This window comes from Trematomus bernacchii, unplaced genomic scaffold (assembly GCF_902827165.1).
Source record: "Trematomus bernacchii unplaced genomic scaffold, fTreBer1.1, whole genome shotgun sequence".
NCBI classification, from domain to species: domain Eukaryota; kingdom Metazoa; phylum Chordata; class Actinopteri; order Perciformes; family Nototheniidae; genus Trematomus; species Trematomus bernacchii.
The window spans coordinates 22,353-47,026 of NW_022987771.1; the positions used below are offsets into that span (position 1 = coordinate 22,353).

The 24,674-nt window shown below is 40.7% G+C and overlaps 1 protein-coding gene across 6 annotated transcripts in view; it reads right to left on the reverse strand.

The window, feature by feature from the left end:
- Positions 1–2,501: 2,501 nt before the first annotated feature.
- Positions 2,502–24,674, reverse strand: part of LOC117496949 (interferon-induced very large GTPase 1-like) — a 106,962-nt gene continuing 84,789 nt past the window's right edge. For 2 of the 6 annotated variants that reach the window (XM_034148816.1, XM_034148815.1), the window contains exons 3-9: positions 18,873–18,954; positions 18,572–18,778; positions 18,212–18,400; positions 15,359–15,547; positions 12,813–13,001; positions 11,083–11,271; positions 2,502–7,531 (exon numbers count right to left, since the gene is read on the reverse strand). In XM_034148816.1, the coding sequence (XP_034004707.1) occupies positions 2,886–7,531; positions 11,083–11,271; positions 12,813–13,001; positions 15,359–15,547; positions 18,212–18,400; positions 18,572–18,778; positions 18,873–18,954 (5,691 nt within the window). In that variant the 3' untranslated portion in view covers positions 2,502–2,885. Of the gene's footprint in view, positions 7,532–11,082; positions 11,272–12,812; positions 13,002–15,358; positions 15,548–18,211; positions 18,401–18,571; positions 18,779–18,872; positions 18,955–19,069; positions 19,146–19,769; positions 19,894–24,674 lie in introns of those variants that run through there. The other 4 variants (XM_034148819.1, XM_034148814.1, XM_034148817.1 and 1 more) reach the window with 4 other exon arrangements.

A 24,674-nucleotide genomic window follows, 5' to 3' on the forward strand; every position in this document is an offset into this window, starting at 1 on the left:
AAGATTTGAAGTACTATAGTGGAATGCTGTGGCACAGCATTCGCACTAATAAAGAAATTGAAGTACTATAGTGGAATGCTGTGGCACAGCATTCGCACTAATAATAAGGGGAAGAATAAAGAAATTGAAGTACTATAGTGGAATGCTATGGCACAGCATTCGCACTAATAAAGAATTGAAGTACTATAGTGGAATGCTGTGGCACAGCATTCGCACTAATGAATGACATGGACAGACTTCCCCTTGTTGTGTTTCCATCTATCCTTTCTTTATCCAAATGTAATCATTTGTGTTTTTAATTAGCAAAACATACAGTTATGGGACAAATCAACACAAAAACACTGGAAAGCAAAACATGTACACACATCCTTAAAAACATTCTTTACTTTTAGTTTATTGTTAAAGGTGGGGTATGTAATTTATTTCAGAAACACTTGTTATATTCCATGGAATGCTCTTAACATCCCGATAGCAATGAATATATTAAATGCTTTGACAATAAATACATAAAAAAATGTCATCTGTGGAATCCGTAGTACTGTAAAAAGCACGACCAATCATTTTAGCCGGCCCGGCTAAAATAACTGGATGGCCTACCTGCCTGTCAGCCTTCCATCTGTGCACAAACTTATCTCGTGCCCTCATTGGTCATGTGCGCGTACGTGTGTGTTGGAGGAGGGGCTCTTTAAGGAAGTCTGAAGGAAGGGGCAGATTTGTTCCGGTTGTGTACTTTCAAATTCTAGCGCACTCGAGCTGGTTTCTCCAAAATTACATACCCCACCTTTAACAGTTGAAATTCAACTTTAAGTTAATCTGAATGTCTCTCACTTTCAGAGTCTGAACCTGTGATTAACGGTGCATCAGACTGGATGTATGTGGACACACCTAGCCTCAACAAACCAAAGTGACTTCATATCGCACACAGTAAAGACACACACACACACACACACACACACACACACACACACACACACACACACACACACACACAATTCATTGCGGAGTTGCACCTGTTGTCTTGTTTTTACATTATTTGTTGAATTCAGAAACCTAAGACTTGAGATGAAAACAAATGTTAAATAATGGAATTTAAAAAAAGATGATTAGTATCTTAGTATAGTAAAACTATATAAATAAATGAGGTGATGATATTTCTGTTTCTTTTAGAAGTTATTATACACTATGCTGTGATTCTGATCTGGGAAACATTAAAGACATTCACAGCCAGTCTGCAGATTTGGTCTCTTTATTGAAATAGTAAACAGTGGTCAGTATACATGTTAACAATATAAAGAATGAATTATATTTTTTATTACGGAAATATAAAGAATCAGATACTTCACAGAAACAAACGATAATAATCTCTGAGTAAAAGAAAGATCATATGACGCTGAACTTGATTAAAACAAACGTTGTCATGTTTACTTGTCGACAATAGCACTTTTACATTGAATGATCTTTTAAGTGTTAATACATGTAAATATGTGATATCAGATACTAAGTTGATAAAAAATAAAGTCGTAACAGATTTTGAGCTAAGGAAATTACATATCATACTCGAATAGGAAAGAAAAACCACCTGAAGGATAACCTACATGTTGACATTTAGACTGAAATATCTTTCAAACATAAAAAATCTAATAGATTATAACCTTCTGGAAAACAATCACATATCATCCTTAACTTGATTCAAACTTGTTGTCATGTTTACATGTTGACATGCTGAATATGAACTAAATTATCCTTTTACTGATTCAAACATGTAAAAATGTGGCATTTGATGCAGCCCAAAACGAAAAGTAACATAATAAATTTTGATAATAACACAAACATAAAAATGTAAATATTTGGAGTTATATAACTATCGGAATAGCACTCAATAAGGTACGAAGAAAATGCATGTATGATCTACATGTTGACATTTAGATTGAATGATATTTTAAACATTGAATATATAAATATTTTTAACTGATGTTTATATGTATTCACTGAAACTAAATAAGAATATATTCTAACTCTCTGGGAAACGGTCACATATCAAACTTAACTTGATTACAGCAGACTTTCTGTCATGTTTACATGTTGACTGTACCACCACTACAACACAATGATTCATTAACTGATTTAAAAATCTAAATGTGTGGCTTTTGATGCAGCTCAGAAATGAAAAGACAACAATTCTAAATGTGTCAATAAAAATGTAAATAATAAGAGCCAGATACTTATTTGAAATAAAAATAAAGACATTGTCCAATCTTCTTGACATGAAGACTGAATAATATTTTAAAACATTTAAAGGTGGGGTAGGTAAGTTTGAGAAACCGGCTCGAGATACACTTTTTGTTATATTCCATGGAATGCTCTTAACATCCTGATAGCAATGAATATCTTAAGTGCTTTGACAAAAAATCCATAAAAAAATGTTCATCTGTGGAAGCCGTAGTACTGTAAAAAGTACGACCAATCATTTTAGCCGGCTCGGCTAAAATGACTGGATGGCCTACCTGCCTGTCAGCCTTCCATCTGTGCACAAACTTGTTAATGTGTTTATGACAAAAACACAGAAAAACATAAAAGCAAATATTTTTGCATCAGTAACTTTAAAGAAATAAAAACACTCAATCAAATCGAATTTGATTAATTGATACGACAATAACAACCAAAGAAGTAGGATACAAAGTCTGATTTAATCAAACTGAAACTTTTACAAATACCTTGTAAGTTGTTGTGGGGAAAATATATGGTCAATCTTGCCATCTCACAAACAGCATGTTACTCTGTGTGCTTCTCTTCATATGAATCAAGCGTCATCTAAATATCCATGAGAGGATGATGACTGTAATGAGGAGGACGTGACCCTCTGTGAGCACAAAGCTTGTAGTTTCTCATTTGATATAAAATGACTCTTTGAGGCTTGCCTCTGCTTGCTTCTTTGTGATTTCTTTCCAAGCTGGAGGAATTTCAGCAGGCTTTGCATTGTATGCTGCTGCAAACTCATCATTGAACTTTGCCATTACATATTTCCAGTAGTCTGATGCCTGGAGGCTTGCATCTGGTGGGATTTTCCAGTCCGGATAAATGTCTTTGTAAGACTTGTAAGGAAGCAATTCATCATTTGTAGCCCTGCAGTGAAAACGCTTGTCACTGTTCACAGAGGACGAGCATATGTCAATCACAAGTTTGTGTGTCTGATCCCATCTATATCGACCCAGAGCCTGTGGTCGATGAAGTGAAGTGGAGTGCTCAATGTGGGCTGTTACTCCTGCATCACAAGGAGCTTGGCAGAACGGACACTGTTTACCACATCCAATCAGTGTGTTGAAAAGCTCGCTCTGAGGATTCACCTGAAGGTTCTGTAGTTTAATTTGGATGTTTGTTTCCTTAAACTTCTCTCTAAGAGCTTGTGCCATCTCCTTCACACACTCAGTGAGCCTGTGAGCAAACTGTTCCTGGTTGGCATTGTTCAGGATCATGAACACACCAAGAGCATCCTGGGAAATGACCAGTTTGTCACCAAACTCCTGACAGACAACGTCAACAAATGACTTCAAGTTGCCACACTTTTTTGTTTTAGCTTTCTGGATAGCATTATTTATGCTGTAGACACATGACTGGAGATGTTGTTCCTCGAACCTCGTAGACCCATTTGAGAAGCGTTCCACTATTTTGTTGAGTATCCAATTCTTTACATATTTCTCATACGAGCAAAGAAAGCTCAGGTACTTTATAAAGTCATCCTCTGAGAGCAGATTCAGTAAAACTGAATACTGGAAGGACATTCTTGTCCTGAACTGCTCACTTGTCCTCATTTCACCAATGATATCAGGACCCAGGGAGCGGTTGACAAAGTCTTCGACTGCAGGCTTCAGGCATCGGTCTGCGAATTCATCTGCTTTCTTCTGGCACTGGTCTACATGAGCGAACACATCTTTAAAATCAGAACGAAACTTTTCTTTGTTTTCGTTCAGACATCTGTAGGGATCATTCTTTTTGATGAAATCTTCATGCATTGTCTGAAACCTTCTGGCTGCGTCTCCACAGATGTGCTGTTTCAGAGAGACTTGAAAAGTGATGTCAACTTCCTGATTGTTTTGCAGCCTCTCATCAATCATCTTTAGAATCTCCTCGATGTAGGTGTCATGGTAATTACTCTTTCTTTGCATTTTGTCAGTCATCATCTCTGAGCAATCTATAATGATGCTGTCAGCTGTTTGTTGTACAGCTTTTGTGTGACTTTGACGACTGACTAGGTCTTTACATCGCTTAAAAAATCTTTCAGCTGTATATTTAAAAGGCAACTGTCCACACTCTTTCAGGGTTTTGTTACTCAACAAATCATTCGCTTGACTTCCCTTTTGTTTTAGATTTGTTCTCAGGCGGTGAGTCACACTGGTGAAAATGTTCTCAACCTTCAATTTTGAACAGGATAGGTGAGTCACTGTTTGAGTCCACATCTTGTCAAATTCTATGTCCAGCTCTTCCCCTTTCATCTTGATGTTTTTCTTCCTACATTCTTCAATCAATGCACAAACTTTGCCCTCTAATTCCTTTGTGTGGTTCTCCTTGATTCTATCAAGTTCTGTCATCCCCTGTCTGATGTCAGCTGCTGCTCTGAGTTGATTAGACACAGAACTTTCCATTTCTCCTCGAAGGCTCATTGCACTGTTTGCAAACTCCTGTCTGTATCCTTCAACAAGATCGACACGACTCTCTGTTTCCTTGAAGTACTGTTCCAGATTTCCAAGAAGCTTTGTTTCCCATTTAGACAGCTCTATCAAAGCCTCACTTTTCAATTGCATGATAAGTTCTCTCATGTCAGATTTGTTGGATTTATCAGCAGGCGTACCGAAGTTGGAGATTCTTGTTTCAGCTTGTGTAACCCATGTGTACATTTCTTTTTTGAATTCCCATTCCCATTTGTTGAATTCTGTGCACAGCCTCATGTATGCATCAGCCACAAGACTGTTTCTGAAACTGAAGAGGAAGTGTTCATGTTTTACTGCAGTCCACAGGCTCTTCATCCACTCAGTAAACTCCAAGATATTATTAGCTGATGATCCACAACTTCCCAAAATGTGGATTATGTTCTTCTTGAGCTCATAGACAGTCTCACTGTAGCCTGCATTGACTGGTGCCATCGGTGGGTTTCCATTCCAGAGTCCAGGAATGTACCAGCTTCCAGTGTCTGGACTGTACTCCATCACATCAGTGAAGCTCGAGTACTTTTCTTTCTTTTCCATTTTGGCTGCTGCCTGGGTCATCTCGTTTAAGTGTTGCAGGAGCAGTTTCCTGTCTCGCATGTTCTTATCATGGGCTGAAACATCTGACACATTCTGGTGAACAAACTGACATTGGGGCTTTTTTCCCACCTCTTTCATCCTGAGGAAAGCGTGTACAACTATCTGTAGGATGTCCTTCATTTCTGTTGAATTCTCCATCGCAATATTGATGATGGTGATATCACTCAGCCCCACAACAAGTGTTGCAAGCTCATTGTCGTGCTCGTGGCTATTGTCCAGTTGTGCGAGCTCTGGTGACTTTAAGCCCTCAGTGTCAATGATCACCATGAAGTCACAGTTGAGGTCTTTTCTGACATCTTCATTGATTTTAATCAGCAACATAAAGGCACCTCGAGTGCATCGACCACTGCTGACTGCAAACTGCACTCCAAACATGGTGTTGAGGAGAGTGGACTTTCCTGTGCTCTGAACTCCAAGAACTGTGACGACCAGGATCTTGTTCTTAGGAGACACCAAGTCATTGAGCTGAGAGAGAACGTCACTCACCCATCTGAGCGGTATGTTGGATGCTTCTCCATCTACAAGCTCAAGTGGAAATCCAGCAAGCATTAATTCTGCACATAGCTTGGGGAGATGCTGTAGTTGTTGACGTGCTGGGTCTGTTTCAGGAAGGGATAGGGAAGCTTCATAGATCTGGCCCATTTCACGGAAGAAGTGTTCAGTCCCTAATGAGCTGTTGGAAAGTTGTTCCTCAATCTCCTTGATCTCCTTTTTGTTCTCAGAGTTTTTGCATTTTTCTTTGTACTGCTCCCTGAGGTCAAAGAGTTGTTCCCGACACACATTATCGAGGTTCATTCGCATCCATTTCAGGAAATAGCACCTCTCTATCCCTGGGCTTGATATTGCATTGATGAAACATGTCATTGCCTTCGACATGTCCTGAGAGTTCTGTTTTTTCCGAAGTTCTTTTTTCTTTAGATGAAGTTTGCTTTTGTACTCTTCTATATTTTCAGACCCAACTTTCCGAAGTCGCAATTCTTCCTTCTCTAAGCGAGTGAGGTCTTTCCATATTCGTCCTTGCAAGGGAAGCTGAGTTTCTTTGTATTTAAGAATGTCTTGAATTTCTGCAGTGATGGCATCTGCGTTTTCCTTCGCAGTCTGGCAGTCTAGAGATTCTTCATCAACAGAGATTCCATGTTCATGGGCAATGTCAGCCATCTTCTCAATTCCCATCTTCACCTTTGTTTTTTCAAATGCATTTCTGACTCTTTCCCGCAATGTTTTGACAAAGTTTGCATCATTTATGTGCTTATCTTTCAAAAGGATGTTGCTCTTGGTTAAGCTCAACTTGGTTGCTACCTTTATTACAGCATCTGATTTGAAATCTTTGCTTTGACGGTTGCCCACCAAGAAGATCTGTGCCGTGTGTTGTTGGTTGGTTAGCAGCTCACACTCAGAGTCCAAAGCATCAAAGAAAACAAAAACTGCTGCAGAAGTCTGACACAAGAAAGAAAATTGTGTTTGAGATGAAGCAATGTCCCCATGAAGGTTAGCTACAGCAACTGGCTCGCTGAAGACGTCCATGTTTTTGTTGCCACAAGGAAGGTACCAAGTCATTTCAACCAATCCATTGGATATTTTCCTTGGACTGTCACCACCCTCCATGTTACGGTGAACAAAGGTGTCATGGTACTGCTGAGAGTTGCTCAGAAGCTTATTGAGGATCTCTGACTTGGACAAAGAGCACTCACCCAGTCTCACAAAAGATATCATTGGAAGTTTAGAGACAACAATTCTCTCTTCAATAAATCCCTTGGATTCTAAAAGGGACCGAGGTCTGTACTTTTTAACAATGTCTCTCATGGCCCAAAGCATGAGTGTGCACTGCTTTGTGTCACAGTCGGGAAGCAACAGAGGCACGGAAAACTGACACATAGACATTTTGAGGGCCATTTCCTGCTGTACAAAACCATCAGAGCACAGGAAGAGAGCAGTGATTATGTCAAGGGGATTCAGTGTTTCACCTGAATGTGTTTTTTCGTCTAAATCATCAAGACCATATGTGTGATCATCACAGTTGGACTCGTGTGCAGGTGTACATTTCACATTCCTAGCTGTCACATTAACCATCATTAGTTTCTTCAGAAAATACCATGGAAGATCTGGATTACATTTGGCAGGTTCATCTGTAATGGTCTTCTGGTCAATCCTCAGAAGTGTGCTTAGGGACAGCTTCTCTCTGTAGTGGTGATCCAACCCCAGTTCCTCCAAAAACTTCTCTAGCTGCTTCTCTGTAGAAAATAAAAACAATACATATAAAAGCCATAATTGATTATTAAACATTCATAAGCATGGACCAACATTTATTATAACATTTTTCCTTTCCTATAGTTTATTAAACTACAACTATGATGGGCAGTCAATTATTAAACAGCTGGTCTAATAGATGGATCCAGATCCTTCAACGACACTAGAATCAAATTAAGAGATATACAAATCTAATTGGCAGATTGCAATGGAATTGTCAGTGAAAGGATTTGAAAGAAGGGATTGAGACATAATTTGCTTCAATTTATAGCAGGTTTATAAAAATGCAATACACTGTTTGACATTGGCAGTGATAGGTGAACATTGAAAGAAACTATCGTTCATGTCCGTCATGATCAATCATATCCAAGATATATATTATGCATGGTTTAAGGAAACATCCACTTGAAAAGGAAAATATACACTTGTTTGCAATTTCACTGTGCAATAGTCATTTTAAGTAAAAGCACATTTTTTTTATAAATGTCCCAGCATTTAATTGCTATAAGGTCTCAGTACTTCAATATATATATATATATATATATATATATATATATATAAAATATAATATTTTGTTGCCATGTATTGGTTGCCTTTTTTACCTGCTATGCCACCTTTGCTGTAACACTGTACATTTCCCCGCAGTGGGACTAATAAAGGAATTCTGAGTTTGATTCTGATAAGTACGCATCCAGAAAATGTGTGAGCCAGATTAGCAGTAAGCGTCATATGTGCTATACTGGCAGTAATATATCTATGACATATATCTATGATAGCTTCATTAACATGAAGATAGGCTGTTGCTGAGAAAGTTGCTCTATGCACTGCTGCTTTACAACAGATACATTCGCTTGAAAAACAAGAAGCTAACCTTGAAGCAATAAAAACAAATCTTACAGCGGTAATGGAAAAGCTTGAGCTTCAAACTGATACAATAACAACCATGGAAGCCCTGGAGTATGGTGGAGGATGATAATATATTTGCTGTGGTGGAGCAATACTGTACTGGCCAACCAGATGAAAATGCTGATGTTCATAATGAAGAGGAACAAGACAAAAAACATAAAGCCAAACTCCAGCCAAGTCAGACAAATAGCAAAGAAAGAGTGACTCGATTTAAGTAATGCAGCACCAAATCAAAATGACTGAAATGCTGACAAAGGAGCAACGCTTAACATTACATCCATCCAGAGAAATACCCATCTTTAAATAATATAAATTAGAGTACCTTCCATTTATTGAGATGTTTGTCCAAGCTAAAGACTTGGTGAGAAGGTTTCACTAAATGAATTCTAAAAAGGACGAGAAAGCCAAGAGATTGCTCGAAGAGAACTATGGAAATGAACTCTTTTGCAGCAGCTTGTTTGGAGTAAGGTCAAATTGGAATGCCATTAACAGTGAAGATAGAAAAGCACTGCTCAATTACACTATTTTTCTTTAAGGATATTATAACTCAATGGAAAATATTGATACCTTCCTTTAAACTCAGGGAAAAGTGTAGAACCGCAAATTCATAGATTCAAACAAAATGAAAAATTCAATGTTTCTAGTTTTGGTTGATTTCATCAAAAGACATGCACTGATAATTTTAAAGAAAGTCGTTTTGCAACAGAAAGTGCAGGTGCACGCATAGAAATGCAAAAGAGCAAAACATGTCAGATTTCCAAAAGACAGAGTTATGCCAGAGCTACCACCATACATGTCAGAGTCAATGACTTTGGCCAACTTGACAACACTTGATGATGAAAGCCCTTCAACAGTTATGTGCGTGTAAAAATGATCAACAGCCGACACACATAACTACAGTGCCAAATGTTCCAAATGACTTTGAACCTCTATCTCTCGACCACTTGCTCCAGCTCGAGGTCAAACCAATGTTACCACCAGGTTAAATCCATCTGCAATATTCAGAGCCAAAACACTGTTGGCAGCAAGTGAAATGCATAACGGAGTTCTGGAGCAGATGGATCTACGACTTTGCAAGAAAGACCAGAATGGAATTGCATTCAAAGAAACCATATACCTGGACATACATGTATTGATCATAAACTGAAATGCACTTCATTGATCCTGGTTAATGGCAAAAGTTCTGGAGACACCACCCAGATCAAGAGGTCTGATTCTTTTTATGACAGAAACAAACATGCTGGAAAGACCAGTAAGCTAAGTTATCTCTCTGGTGCCAGTCTCAGAATAAGGCAAATGAACTGAACAACCCTCTGTCACAATTAGAAGGTAGATTTCAATGTAATACATATTTAATTGTAATACACGTTTCAAAATAATGCTGAAGTAACAACATCAAAATGATGCTGAAGTAACAACATGCTGATACCGGTTAGTAAAAACCATGAATTAATGCTTTGACAAGTCTGCAGACAGACGGCAGGCGAAAAACCTTTTAAAATGCGTGTTTTCTAAATGGAGATCTAACTTTGTATATGCTCCGACCGTCCACACTCACAACAACGGCCTATACAAACATAAATAAACCAGCGACTGTATTCGCCATGACACAGACAGTCTGTGGTTTGTACTTGTTTAACTTTTGTCTAGTTTCTGAACAGATATGAGGAGCTGTGAGCTCTGAGGGCTAACAGCTAACGGCTGATGTTGGTTTTGTGTTTCGCATTGAAGATGAAGTCACAGCTCCGCCTACACTGCGTTACTATAGTTACTACCCCAGTTCCTAAACTGTAATGGAAACACAGCATAAAGTGAGCCTGGCCTACCAAGTGCTAACTATACCTTACTAAGCCGTGCTAGGCCCTGCAGTGGAAATGCGCCATAAAGGGCCAGGGTCCCATGGTCAGGAGGATCGCTAGCTTCACCAAGGACTCATACAAAAGAAAAACTTGAAATGCCAGCTAGCTTTAACTACACAACACTGGGCAATCAGCTTTCTGTCTTCTGCAAGGAGATCTTTCTTGTTTTCATGGAACAATTCTGCAGTGATGTCATCTGCAACTTTCTTGGCAGTCACACACTCTGAAGGGTTTTCAGAGTGTTTGTTTCGTGCAGAAAGTCCCAATGTGTCTACCACTTTTTCAAGAAAGAGTCTGATTATTTTTATGTCAAAAACAAACATGCTGGAAAGACCAGTAAGCAAAGTTAGCTCTCTGGTGCCAGTCTCAGAATAAGGCCAAATAATTGAACAACTCTCTGTCACAACTAGAAAATAGATTTCAAAGAACCTTTTGTATCTGGCTCATTCTTTGTTTTGTTTATTGTTATTAAAGATAACAATAAGTGCCGCTATGTAGGCCATTTTCTTTTGGTGCAGAAGGTCAAAATAATATTGTCACCCAGTGGCGACCTCTGTAGTCAATGAAAAAGAATAGACTATAATTCCCCAGCACCAGCTTATTGAGATACACAGATATGGGCTGATGTGGCAGAGTTCTCAACCGTTCAATTATTTAACGTTATCATCGAACGGAAAGAAACATAAATCTTAGTTTGTGCATAATTGTATTTGAGTTTGCCTCTTTTGTTTTTATAGTAAACCATGCAATAATGATTATATTTGACTGACCTTTGGGGGCAGATGGTACAGGCTTGCTTAATGGTCCATCGGCTTTCGCTTGCACAGTTTCAACCTCACTCCACCATGTTGCATTGCTACTCTCCACTTCATCAAGTTCACCAGCAGGTGGCTCAGGATGCAGAGGCTCTAACTCCCTGCTGAGCTGATAGACTTTATCCTGAACAGGAGTGCTGGGCTCTGAGGGGAAAAACAGTAAGCTTCAGTAAAACTTCAAAAATGAATGTTCCATCAATGTTTGTCAGCATTTGAAAGTGCTGTTTGACTTCCAAGTAAAGGTCACAAAAAAGCCATATACAATTATCCAAAAGATCCAGAAACAGGTGGAATTGATTTGTTTTACAGATTTACCCGTGAATACAGATAACTAGGTGGCAATTTCATTATACCTAATATTTTGAAATTGTTGTCATACAGGGATTTGTATTGTTTTGTTAAAACCTGAGTCATTCTCATCTTTATTACCTGACCGGCAAAAATGTTGCTTTCTTACAACAGGATCCTTCCTGCCCCTGGGCTGATAGTCATCTGGACTAATAGACTCAAGGAGGGCTTGTTGTCTCGTTGAACTTAACAAAGTTTGTTCCACTGAACAATATGGGCATTGCAGCTACCATCGCTTCATCCTGTACCTCACCCACTGAAACCGAGGAATTGTGAAGGCAGTTCTAATTGCCTGACGTCATTAAGACCATTAAGTCATGTGTTGAATACCGTGACTTTAATTTTACATTCTCAAAGAGAACTTTGAACTCTGTGTCAGCAAGCACCCTACAAAGATCTAAGGAGGTCCCTTACGGACAACTGGCCAATCAATGGTCCGGGCTAGTTTGTGCCATCTAAAGGGCCAGGGTCCCATGGTCAGGAGGATCGCTAGCTTCACCAAGGACTCATACAAAAGAAAAACTTGAAATGCCAGCTAGCTTTAACTAAACAAAAATGGGCAATCAGCTTTCTGTCTTCTGCAAGGAAATCTTTCTTGTTTTCAAGTAACAATTCTGCAGTGATGTCATCTGCAACTTTCTTGGCAGTCTCACACTCTGAAGGGTCTTTTTCAGAGTTTTTGTTTCGTGCAGAAAGTCCCAATGTGTCTACCACTTTTTCAAGAAAAACAGCAATGGAATAACATTTAAGAAACTAAATACCTGGCGATACATGTATTGATCGTAAGCTGAAATGCACCTCATGGATCCTGTTTAATGGCGACAGCTTTGGAGACACCACCCAGATCAAGAGGTCTGATTATTTTTGTGACAGAAACAAACATGCTGGAAAGACCAGTAAGCTAAGTTATCTCTCTGGTGCCAGTCTCAGAATAAGGCAAATTAACTGAACAACCCTCTGTCACAATTAGAATGTAGATTTCAAAGGCTTTGAAACCTTTTGTATCCAGCTCCTTTTTTGTTTTGTTAACTTTTATTAAAGATTCCCATTACAATAAGGAGCTTTTTTTTTGGCCAGTTTTTAGTTTTGTGCAAAATGCCAAAATAATATGTTCACCCAGTGGCGACTGGAAAATAAAAATAAAGACTACAATTCCTTAGCACAAGCTTATTGAGATACACATAATGGGCTGAAGTGGCAGAGTTCCAAACCACTCAATTATTTAACGTTATCATCAAACAGTAAGAAAACAATGTTTCAGTTAGTACATTTTTTTGTTTTGTTTTGCCTCTTTTGTTTTTATAGCAAACCATGCAATAATGATTATATTGACTGACCTTTGGGGGCAGATGGTACAGGCTTGCTTAATGGTCCATCGGCTTTCTCTTGAAGAGTTTCACCCTCACTCCACCATGTTGCATTGTTATTCTCCACTTCATCAAGTTCACCAGCAGGTGGCTCAGGATGCAGAGGCTCTAACTCCCTGCTGAGCTGATAGACTTTATTCTGAACAGGAGTGCTGGGCTCTGAGGGGAAAAAACGAAAGGTTTCACTAAAACTTAAAAAATGAATGTTCCATCAATGTTTGTCAGCATTTGAAAGTGCTGTTTGACTTCCAAGTAAAGGTCACAAAAAAGCCATATAAAATTATCCAAAAGATCCAGAAACAGATGGAATTGATTTGTTTTACAGATTTACCCGTGAATATAGATAACTAGGTGGCAATTTCATTATACCTAATACTTTGAAACTGTTGTCATACAGCGACCTTGGGTCCCTTGAAAGGCGCTTTATAAATTCCATTTATTATTATTATTATTATTATACAGGGATTTGTATTGTTTTGTTAAAACCTGAGTCATTCTCATCTTTATTACCTGACCGGCAAAAATGTTGCTTTCTTACAACAGGATCCTTCCTGCCCCTGGGCTGATAGTCATCTGGACTAATAGACTCAAGGAGGGCTTGTTGTCTCGTTGAACTAACAAAGTTTGTTCCACTGAACAATATGGGCACTGCAGCTACCAGCGCTTCATCCTGTACCTCACCCACTGAAACCAAGGAATTGTGAAGGCAGTTATAATTGCCTGACGTCATTAACAGCAATGGAATAACATTTAAGAAACTAAATATCTGGCGATACATGTATTGATCATAAGCTGAAATGCACCTCATGGATCCTGTTTAATGGCGACAGCTTTGGAGACACCACCCAGATCAAGAGGTCTGATTATTTTTGTGACAGAAACAAACATGCTGGAAAGACCAGTAAGCTAAGTTATCTCTCTGGTACCAGTCTCAGAATAAGGCAAATTAACTGAACAACCCTCTGTCACAATTAGAATGTAGATTTCAAAGGCTGAACCTTTGTATCCAGCTCCTTTTTTGTTTTGTTAACTTTTATTAAAGATTCCCATTACAATAAGGGGCTTTTTTTTGGCCAGTTTTTTGTTTTGTGCAAAATGCCAAAATAATATGTTTACCCAGTGGCGACCTCTAAAGTCAATGAAAAATAAAGACTACAATTCCTTAGCCAAGGCAAGGCAAGGCAAGGCAAGGCAAGGCAAGGCAAGGCAAGGCAAGGCAAGGCAAGGCAAGGCAAGGCAAGGCAAGGCAAGGCAAGGCAAGGCAAGGCAAGGCAAGGCAAGGCAGGCAAGGCAAGGCAAGGCAAGGCAAGGCAAGGCAAGGCAAGGCAAGGCAAGGCAAGGCAAGGCAAGGCAAGGCAAGGCAAGGCAAGGCAAGGCAAGGCAAGGCAAGGCAAGGCAAGGCAAGGCAAGGCAAGGCAAGGCAAGGCAAGGCAAGGCAAGGCAAGGCAAGTTTATATAGCACCTTTCAACACAAGGCAATTCAAAGTGCTTTACAAAAATGAAAGACATTAAGAAAATGGCATTTAAAAACAGTCATTAAAAAGAAAAGATAATAAAATAAACATTAAAAGAAAAAATACATGAATAAAAGTTACAGTGCAGTTTAAGATGTGAATAGTTCAATTAAAAGCAGCGGCAAAAAGAAAAGTCTTCAGCCTGGATTTAAAAGTAGTAAGAGTTGCAGCAGACCTGCAGGTTTCTGGGAGTTTGTTCCAGATATTTGGAGCATAATAACTGAACGCTGCTTTACCATGTTTAGTTCTGACTCTGGGGACAGAAAGCTGACCAGTCCCTGAAGACCTGAGGGTTCTGGATGGTTCATAATTTAGCAGTAGGTCAGACATGTATTTTGGGCCTAAACCATTCAAAGCTTTATAAACCAGCAACAATATTTTTTGAAATCTATTCTTTGACACACAGGAAGCCAGTGTAAAGACTTCAGAACTGGAGTGATGTGATCCACTTTCTTAGTGTTAGTGAGGACTCGAGCAGCAGCGTTCTGAATCAGCTGCAGCTTTCTAATAGATGTTTTAGTGAGACCTGTGAAGACACCATTACAGTAGTCGAGTCTACTCAAGATAAAAGCATGGACAAGTTTTTCCAAATCCTGCTGTGACATTAGTCTTTTAATCCTGGATATATTCTTTAGGTGACAGTAGGCTGATTTAGTAACTGTTTTAATGTGACTGTTGAAACTCAGGTCAGAGTCCATGACTACACCTAGATTTCTGGCTTTATCTGTTGTTTTGAACATTGCACACTGAAGCTCAGCGCTAACTTTTATACGTTCTGCCTTGGCTCCAAAAACCATTACCTCAGTTTTATCTTTGTTTAATTGGAGAAAGTTATTGAGATACACATAATGGGCTGATGTGGCAGAGTTCCAAACCACTCAATTATTTAACGTTATCATCAAACAGTAAGAAAACAATGTTTCAGTTAGTACATTTTTTTGTTTTGTTTTGCCTCTTTTGTTTTTATAGTAAACCATGCAATAATGATTATATTTGACTGACCTTTGGGGGCAGATGGTACAGGCTTGCTTAATGTTCCATCAGCTTTCTCTTGCAGAGTTTCACCCTCACTCCACCATGTTGCATTGTTATTCTCCACTTCATCAAGTTCACCAGCAGGTGGCTCAGGATGCAGAAGCTCTGACTCCCTGCTGAGCTGATAGACTTTATTCTGAACAGGAGTGCTGGGCTCTGAGGGGAAAAAACGAAAGGTTTCACTAAAACTTAAAAAATGAATGTTCCATCAATGTTTGTCAGCATTTGAAAGTGCTGTTTGACTTCCAAGTAAAGGTCACAAAAAAGCCATATAAAATTATCCAAAAGATCCAGAAACAGATGGAATTGATTTGGTTTACAGATTTACACCCACTGAAACCGAGGAATTGTGAAGGCAGTTCTGATTGCCTGACGTCATTAAGACCATTAAGTCATGTGTTGAATACCGTGACTTTAATTTTACATTCTCAAAGAGAACTTTGAACTCTGTGTCAGCAAGCACCCTACAAAGATCTAAGGAGGTCCCTTAGGGACAACTGGCCAATCAATGGTCCGGGCTAGTTTGTGCCATCTAAAGGGCCAGGGTCCCATGGTCAGGAGGATCGCTAGCTTCACCAAGGACTCATACAAAAGAAAAACTTGAAATGCCAGCTAGCTTTAACTAAACAAAAATGGGCAATCAGCTTTCTGTCTTCTGCAAGGAAATCTTTCTTGTTTTCAAGTAACAATTCTGCAGTGATGTCATCTGCAACTTTCTTGGCAGTCTCACACTCTGAAGGGTTTTCAGAGTGTTTGTTTCGTGCAGAAAGTCCCAATGTGTCTACCACTTTTTCAAGAAAGAGTCTGATTATTTTTATGACAAAAACAAACATGCTGGAAAGACCAGTAAGCAAAGTTAGCTCTCTGGTGCCAATCTCAAAATAAGGCCAAAGAGCTGAACAACTCTCTGTCACAACTAGAAAATAGATTTCAAAAACTGAACCTTTTGTATCTGGCTCATTCTTTGTTTTGTTTATTGTTATTAAAGATGCCCGTTACAATAAGTGTCGCTATGTAGGCCATTTTCTTTTGGTGCAGAAGGTCAAAATAATATTGTCACCCAGTGGCGACCTCTATAGTCAATGAAAAAGAATAGACTATAATTCCCCAGCACCAGCTTATTGAGATACACAGATATGGGCTGATGTGGCAGAGTTCTCCACCGTTCAATTATTTAACGTTATCATCGAACGGAAAGAAACATAAATCTTAGTTTGTGCATAATTAGGGTCTGAGACCATAGGTCGGCGAAGACCCTATTGAAATCGGTCGCGCAGCGACCGATAAACCTGCGAAAAACACATAAAAACAGGGAAAACGACCGGCAAAAGCACAGAAAAGGTTCGGAAATAGTAACGGCAGATAGTCCGCGCGAGCCCAGTCACGTGGGCTTCGCCCACGTGAGTGCAACTCGCATAATTAATATCGTTACGATCAATTTAGTCGCTCGCGAAGCGAGCGATAACCATGCAAAACCCACTAAAAACAGGGAAAAAGACGGGTAAAAGCCCATTAAAAGTGGCCTAAATCATGACAGTAGGTAGCCCACGGCTTACAGTGACGTGGGCGTAGCCCACGTCACTGTATAAACTAGCACATTATTGATATTGGTCCGATTATTATTATGATTCTTATTTTAGAACATCGCGCGCACTTTTGACCCCCGCCACATATGTGAAAACTCACCAAATTTCGCATGCGCGTCAGAAGTGCGCAAAATTTTGATATTTAATTGGTTCCGGAATATTACGTAAAAAATTGCGTAAGCCACGCCCACTTCCGTTTTTAACGTTAACTCCCCCTACTTTAGCTTTCACATAACCGAACGAAACTCGCTAAGCATATCTAAGGTGCGGAGACAAACAAAAAAGCCTCTTGGAGGGGTATAAAATAACGTACAGGAAGTCGGCCATTTTGAATTTGGCATCGAAAAAGGCGTCAAAAAACGCGATTTATCGCGTTTTTTCGTCCTCCGCACAAAATCTATCTTCTCCCAGGGACTTTATCCGTACGACTCGAAATTCGTCGGGTAGCATCTCGAGACATGGGCAATTCAAAGTTATCACGGAAGTTTTTTTCTTTCGCACGGCGCAGCCGTTATTTAGCGCCAAAGTTTGCGTTCGCTCGATGCTAGGCCCATACTTCGCCATGGAACACGATGATGTCATAACACCAACTGACATGCTCAGAACGCCACCAAACTTCACGTGATGGTTAACACTGCGGCCCTGAACAGCTCTACGTCAAATGTGATGTTACTTAATATGGCGTTACCATGGCAACGAATCCCTCGCCATAAAACACCGTGTCGCTCTAACTCCAATGGACACGGTCCCATCGTCCCCCAATCTTCACTTTTATATCACCGGTCCATGCCCCAACAGCTCTACGTGAAATCTGAGATCTCACCGTATGCCGTTTCCATGGCAACGCATCACTCGCCATAAAACACGATGTTGTCTTAATTCAATGGAAAAGCTTCCAAACGGCACCAGACTTCAGATGACAGTTAATGGTCCGGCCCTCAACAGCTCTACGCCAATTCTGGGATGTCATCATATGCCGTTGCCATGGCAGTAGATCACTCGCCATCAAACACAATGTTTACTGTATAATACTGCTGTAACTCCCATTTACGTTGTCCAATCGGCCTGAAACTTCCCACGTTTGCCAACGGCCGAGTCCGGAAAACTCCTGCATGATACCTCGACGTGCGGACAACAGCCTGCGGAGCGTCGAAGACCCGCTCAACGCTGCTTGCAGCTTTAATTGTATTTGTTTTTATAGTAAACCATGCAATAATGATTATATTTGACTGACCTTTGGGGGCAGATGGTACAGGCTTGCTTAATGGTCCATCGGCTTTCTCTTGCACAGTTTCAACCTCACTCCACCATGTTGCATTGCTACTCTCCACTTCATCAAGTTCACCAGCAGGTGGCTCAGGATGCAGAGGCTCTGACTCCCTGCTGAGCTGATAGACTTTATTCTGAACAGGAGTGCTGGGCTCTGAGGGGAAAAACAGAAAGCTTCAGTAAAACTTAAAAAATGAATGTTCCATCAATGTTTGTCAGCATTTTAAAGTGCTGTTTAACTTCCAAGTAAAGGTCACAAAAAAGCCATATATAATTATCCAAAAGATCCAGAAACAGGTGGCATTGATTACATTTTCAGATTTACCTGTGAAGACAGATAGCGAGGCTGCTTCGCTTTGATTTCCATTGTCTGCAATCTTTTTGAAACTGATGGTACACTCAGTCCCGTGAATCAGTGCCTTAACCGTGACAGTTTCTGCGTTATCAACAGTCAAACTGCCGCTGTTTGTTTCACAGCCTGAGTAATCTAACTGTAGTCTAAACCCAGCTATTTTCCCTGGTGGAGGAACATCTGTCATAAGACAAGAAAAGTACATCTCAGTATCTTTACATATCACTGCGTATATATTTATAACATTAGGTCAGTTATTGACAGTCACACTTACGGTCGGACTGTGGTGCTGCTGGAGCGTTCTTTCCTTCCTCACAGCACGGGTCAGGAGAGGGATCTGTTTCTTCATGATGTTCCTTGGTAAGTGAGAACATTACAGTATGTTTACATTCTGTTTTGAATGAGTCATACTATATTAACAATAGCTTAAGTGACATGTATTTGTAATTGTATTGTCATTTAACGGTTTACCTCCTTATCAGTGTACTCCATTTTTGATACACCCTCAGCAATCCCACACTGTCCAGATTATCCAAAGAGCTTCCCACTAAAAGTAATAGGAAATAACCAGAGGTGTAAGAAGTAGATCTTTTATTTAAGTAAAAGTACCATTACTACAATGTAAAAATCCTCTGTAACAAGTAAAAGTCCTTTATTCAAAATGTTACCCTAGTAAAATGACAAAAGACATCAAAAGATACTTCAAGTACAAAACGTGAAAGTACTCATTGTGCAGTAAGGCCCATTTTCATATTTAAAAAATAATTGTATTATAATTAATAATAATCAATTTATTAATGTCAATTAATTTCAATGTTGCACTTGGTAGAGGTTGGGTTCATTTTGTATATCTTTATATATACTGCTGGGTGCCTATCATATAATAATACATGATGGTTTATTAGTTTATTTTGTATTCTGTATTATTATTCAACGTCTGCAGAGCAGCTAGTAACTAAAACTGTGAAATACATATCATTGAGTAAAAAGTTAAAAATTGCCTCCAAAATGAAGTAAAGTATATAGTAGCACAAAGTTAAATACTCAAGTGAAGTACAGGCATCTCAAATACATACTTGAGTACAGTACTTGAAAACCATTCAACACAACACCTGAACACCAAAGATCAAACTCTGCAGCCTGATAGAAAGACAAAGAAATGCTTTCCTACCTTTTGTAGATGAACCATGGTAACACGTAAATCTGTTCTTGTATCCAGAGCTCTCATCTGCAGTGTATAGTAGTATAAAGCTCTGCAGGTACACAGCCCTGCCCTTCTCTGCCAATGCAAGTGCCTATTAGAGGTGTCTCCTTTTATACTGCCTTGGGAAGCCACCTTGCATTTTATTTCCTTGAAAAATAAACTTATTGTTTGGTATCCTCCCTTTCTGAATAATTATTTTCAGTCAACCCGCTCTAGGTCATGATTGTGAAAACAGCTTCTCTCTGAAAACAACAAGAGAGCTTTAATCTCAAGATTCAAAATTCAAAGGTTTATTGTCATAACATCATAACAAACTACGGTGTAATTATGTAATGTATGAACAACTTAGATCACAAGTTCCTCAACAGTGAAATTTTTAAGATATACAAAAATATGTATAAAAAACAACAATCAAAAATAAATATAGTGCAAGCTCAGATTTAAAATATTCTTTTGGCCTGTGGGATGAAACTGTCCCTTAGTCTGGTGGTTTTAGTCCTGATGCTGCGGTACCGCCTGCCAGACAGCAGCAGACAGAACAGTTTGTTGCTGGGGTGATGGGGGTCTTTGATACTCCTGTGGCCTTTTTTGACTCTTATAGACTGTACTGCTATTAATATTCCAATAAGATAAAATACCATGTGTCTTAGTACTAGTCTGCTTTCGTTTTTGTTGTGTGCAGACTTTATTGTTGGGTATATCTTACAAAGCCAACCAGCGCCCCTGTAGCAAACGCCTTTCAGCCATTATCAGGTATCTGTTATGAGGAATTGACAGCAGTATTAAAATGGGTTTCTGAGAATGATTCCGTTAACAAATACATATTAACATCAGATGTTCAACAGAGCAAGGAAATTGTTGTCTCCTTCATTACAAAACAATTGGCTTGCACAACACCATCTTACCTAGTTTTTTTAAGTGTGCAAATGAAAAAATGTAATTGCAATGTCATTTTCTGTAAAGGTCTTGAAAGAAGTGGAAAGAAACTCTATTTTGCATCTGAAAAAAGCAAGTTAATGAACATGATCCTAATTCTGTGACATGGCATTATTAACAGGTGAACATTTAAGGAAACTCAAAAAGGGTGTTGTCATGATCATAACTTGCTTACTCACGACCATATTATGCTTTGTGGAGATCTTGCATAAATTAAAGCTAAGGGGATTTCCAACCTCAGATTAAATAGCATTTATTTCCTGTTGAAACCTGATGTAACCAGTTCTCAGGAACTCTATTCAGAACCACATACTATGTGAAACAACAGGAGAGGGGTGAACACTTTTTAAATGTGCTTTTGACACATTTGAAGTCCCTTCTTTTATGCTACTCCGTTGCACGAGCACAATTACGCAATTTCATTATTCTTGGTTCCTTTGAACCGTTGTAAAAAAGGAATTGGCATTGATAAAGACCAATACATGCTACAATTCCTTTTTTATAACCTTAGTCATTCTCCTCCTCCTTTCTACCCAACTGACTAATGGCGCATTTCCACTACACGGCCTCGCTCGGCCTCGCTCGGTATGGCTAGGCCTCGTTTGGCCTTGTTAGGACTGGCTCACTTTATGGCGCATTTCCATTACAGTTTAGGAATCTTCAATGAGCACCCCAGAAAAACAACATCATGTTGTGTCTCGCCAGATTTGTTAGTATTATTTCTCTGTTTAGTTCATATTGTCAAGTCCGCGTCTGCCAACCCTTTTTTGTTGTCTGACATTTCCTGTTTTACTTTGTGAGTTTCTTCTCTCATTTCAGGTAGTTTGACTCCTACCTGGTCAGGTGTGCTAATTGACCTGATTACCTGCCCCGCCCTTATTGTTTGCACCTGTGGAGTCCCTTGTGTGTGTATTTATTCCCTGTTTTCTCTGTGCCAAGTGCCAGATCGTTTTGATTCTTGTGTTGCCTGTCAGCCAGTTGTGTTCTGTGCTACGGTGAATTTAGGTTAGCTTTTTGAAAAGTCATTTGAGTGTTTTTGTATTATCTTGTAAATCACCACAAGTAAATCCTTTTTTGGAATCATCTTTTGTCTGGAGTCGTGCATTTGGGTCCTATCATTTTTGTGTGTGCCCCAGTCGTAACAAGGCTATCAAGTAAGGCGCCGTGCTGGTGGCTGCCTGTTGCATGCAGCTCCCGGTGTTTTATTGTTCTTTGTCTTTTTGTTTACTTTTATTCTCTTAGTTGTACTTTTTTCTTTGGATATTTATTTTGTTTTGCAGCGAACTATGGCCACGTTTTACTTCGAACGTTTTCTGGTCATTCTTCTGCTACTTTTTTCACTTTTTGTGTCGGAGAGCCATGCTCAGAGGAGTGATGGCATTGTTTACACGCGTGAGCAGCTGATTGCGCTGTGCCGACCCGTGCTGCTGCCCGGAGCCAGGCATGACATCCCGGAGGAGCTTCGGAGGCTCAAGCGGGGCTGCAGAGCTGGGGCCAAGCTGAGGATGAAGAAGAAGATGAGGTACAAACCCTGTGTACCGGCCATCATAATGGGGAACGTGAGGTCTTTGGGGAATAAGATGGACGAGCTCCGCGTGCTGACGAAGACGCAGTGGGAATACCGTGAGTGTAGCATCATGTGTTTTACCGAGACTTGGTTGCACTCGCTCATCCCGGATAATAACACGGCTCTCCCCCGCTTCACGAGTGTTCGGGCGGACAGGGACGTTATTCTGAGCGGTAAAAAGAAAGGAGGAGGGATTGCACTGTATGTGAACGAACGATGGTGTAATCCTGGACATGTTACTGTGAAGGAGCGTTTCTGTAGCCCGGACATTGAACTGCTAGCTGTGGGATTACGTCCATTTTATCTACCTAGAGAACTTTATTCTGTCATCGTAGTTGCTGTCTATATTCCACCGAACGCGGACGCGGAGGTGGCTGGTGACGTCATTCACTCTTCTGTGGCCAAACTCCAAACTCTTCACCCAAATGCATTCATAACAATAACTGGGGATTTTAACCGTGCAAAACTGGACAAATCTCTGCCTACATTCACTCAGTATGTGAAATGCCCCACCAGGGGAAATAATACTCTGGATCTTCTATATGCTAATACCAAGAATGCATATTGTGCCACTGCCCTCCCCCCCCTGGGCAGATCTGACCACAACCTCGTCTTTTTGGCTCCTAAATATGTCCCTCTGGTGCAGAGGCAGCCTGTATCCACCAGGACTGTGAGGAAATGGACTCCAGGGGCTAATGAGGCTCTACAGGACTGCTTCGAGACCACTGACTGGGACGTGCTTTGTGTGCCACATGGAGAGGACATCAATAATATGACTGACTGCATCACAGAATACATCAACTTCTGTGAACAAACAATATTACCGGCTAAAACTGTCAACTGTTTCCCCAATAATAAACCCTGGATTACTAGTGACCTGAAAACTCTTTTAAATAAGAAAAAGGAAGCTTATAAGTCTGGGGACAAATCAATGCTGAAGAGTGTCCAGCATCAACTGAGAGACAATTTGAGGAGGGGCAGAGATTCGTACAGGAAGAAGCTGGAGACTAAGCTCCAGCTGAACAATAGCAGGGATGTCTGGGCTGGGATGAAGGCTATCACTGGCTTCAAAGGGAGAGACAGACTGACTGTGGGCACCCTGGAGAGGGCCAACGAGCTGAACACCTTCTTCAATAGGTTTAGCTCTCCGCCCGCTGCTGTCTCCTCCACTTCCTCTTCTCACCTCACCTCCTCCTCTCAGCCTGGCGTCAACATCCCCCCTCTGCTCACCACCTACACTTCACACCTCTCCTCCACCACCCAGCCTGGCTTCTGCACCCCCCCTCTGCTCACATTGCCGCTGACCCCCCCCCCCCCCCTCTGCTCATCTTGCCTCAGACCCCCCCCCCCTCTATCCCCCCTTCCATCAAGCCCCCCCCCCCCGCTTCACTGTGAGCACAGGACAGGTCCAGAGTCAGATGGAAAAACTCCACCAAGGCAAGGCTGCTGGCCCTGATGGTATCAGCCCCAGGGTCCTGAGGACCTGTGCACGCCAGCTGGCTCCTGTTCTCCAGTATATATTCAACCTGAGCCTGCACTTGGAGACCATCCCGGTGCTGTGGAAGACATCATGCGTTGTTCCGGTCCCTAAAAAGACAACTCCTTCTGGGCTCAATGACTATCGCCCTGTAGCACTCACATCTCATGTGATGAAGGTGCTTGAGAGACTGGTCTTGGCCCATCTCAGACCGCAGGTGAGATCATTCCTTGACCCTCTGCAATTTGCCTACCAGCCTCACCTGGGGGTGGACGATGCCATTATTTACCTGCTGCAGCGTGCTCACTCATACCTGAATGGATCGGGTTGCACTGTGAGAATCACCTTTTTTGATTTCTCCAGTGCATTCAACACGATCCAGCCTCGGCTACTGAGTGACAAGCTGCAGGCTATGAGGGTAAACTCGTCCACCATCTCCTGGATTACCAACTACCTCACGGACAGACCACAGTACGTCCGGCTGGGCAGTGTGCTGTCTGATGTGGTGGTTGGTAGTATTGGAGCCCCACAGGGGACTGTGCTGTCTCCTTTCCTGTTCACCTTATACACCTCTGACTTTCTATACAACTCAGAGTCATGCCACCTGCAGAAGTTTTCGGATGACTCTGCAGTGGTAGGGTGTATAAGGGATGGACGGGAGGAGGAGTACAGAGCGCTGGTGGGTGATTTTGTTGAGTGGACTGGAAGAAATCATCTGCTTTTGAATGTGGCCAAGACCAGAGAGATGGTCATTGATTTCAGGAGGAAGAGGACATCTCCTCCTCTGCCCCTGTGCATTCTGGGAGAGGATGTGGCAGTTGTGGAGGTCTACAAGTACCTGGGAGTGCACTTAGACAATGGGCTGAACTGGAGGATCAACACTGACGCTGTG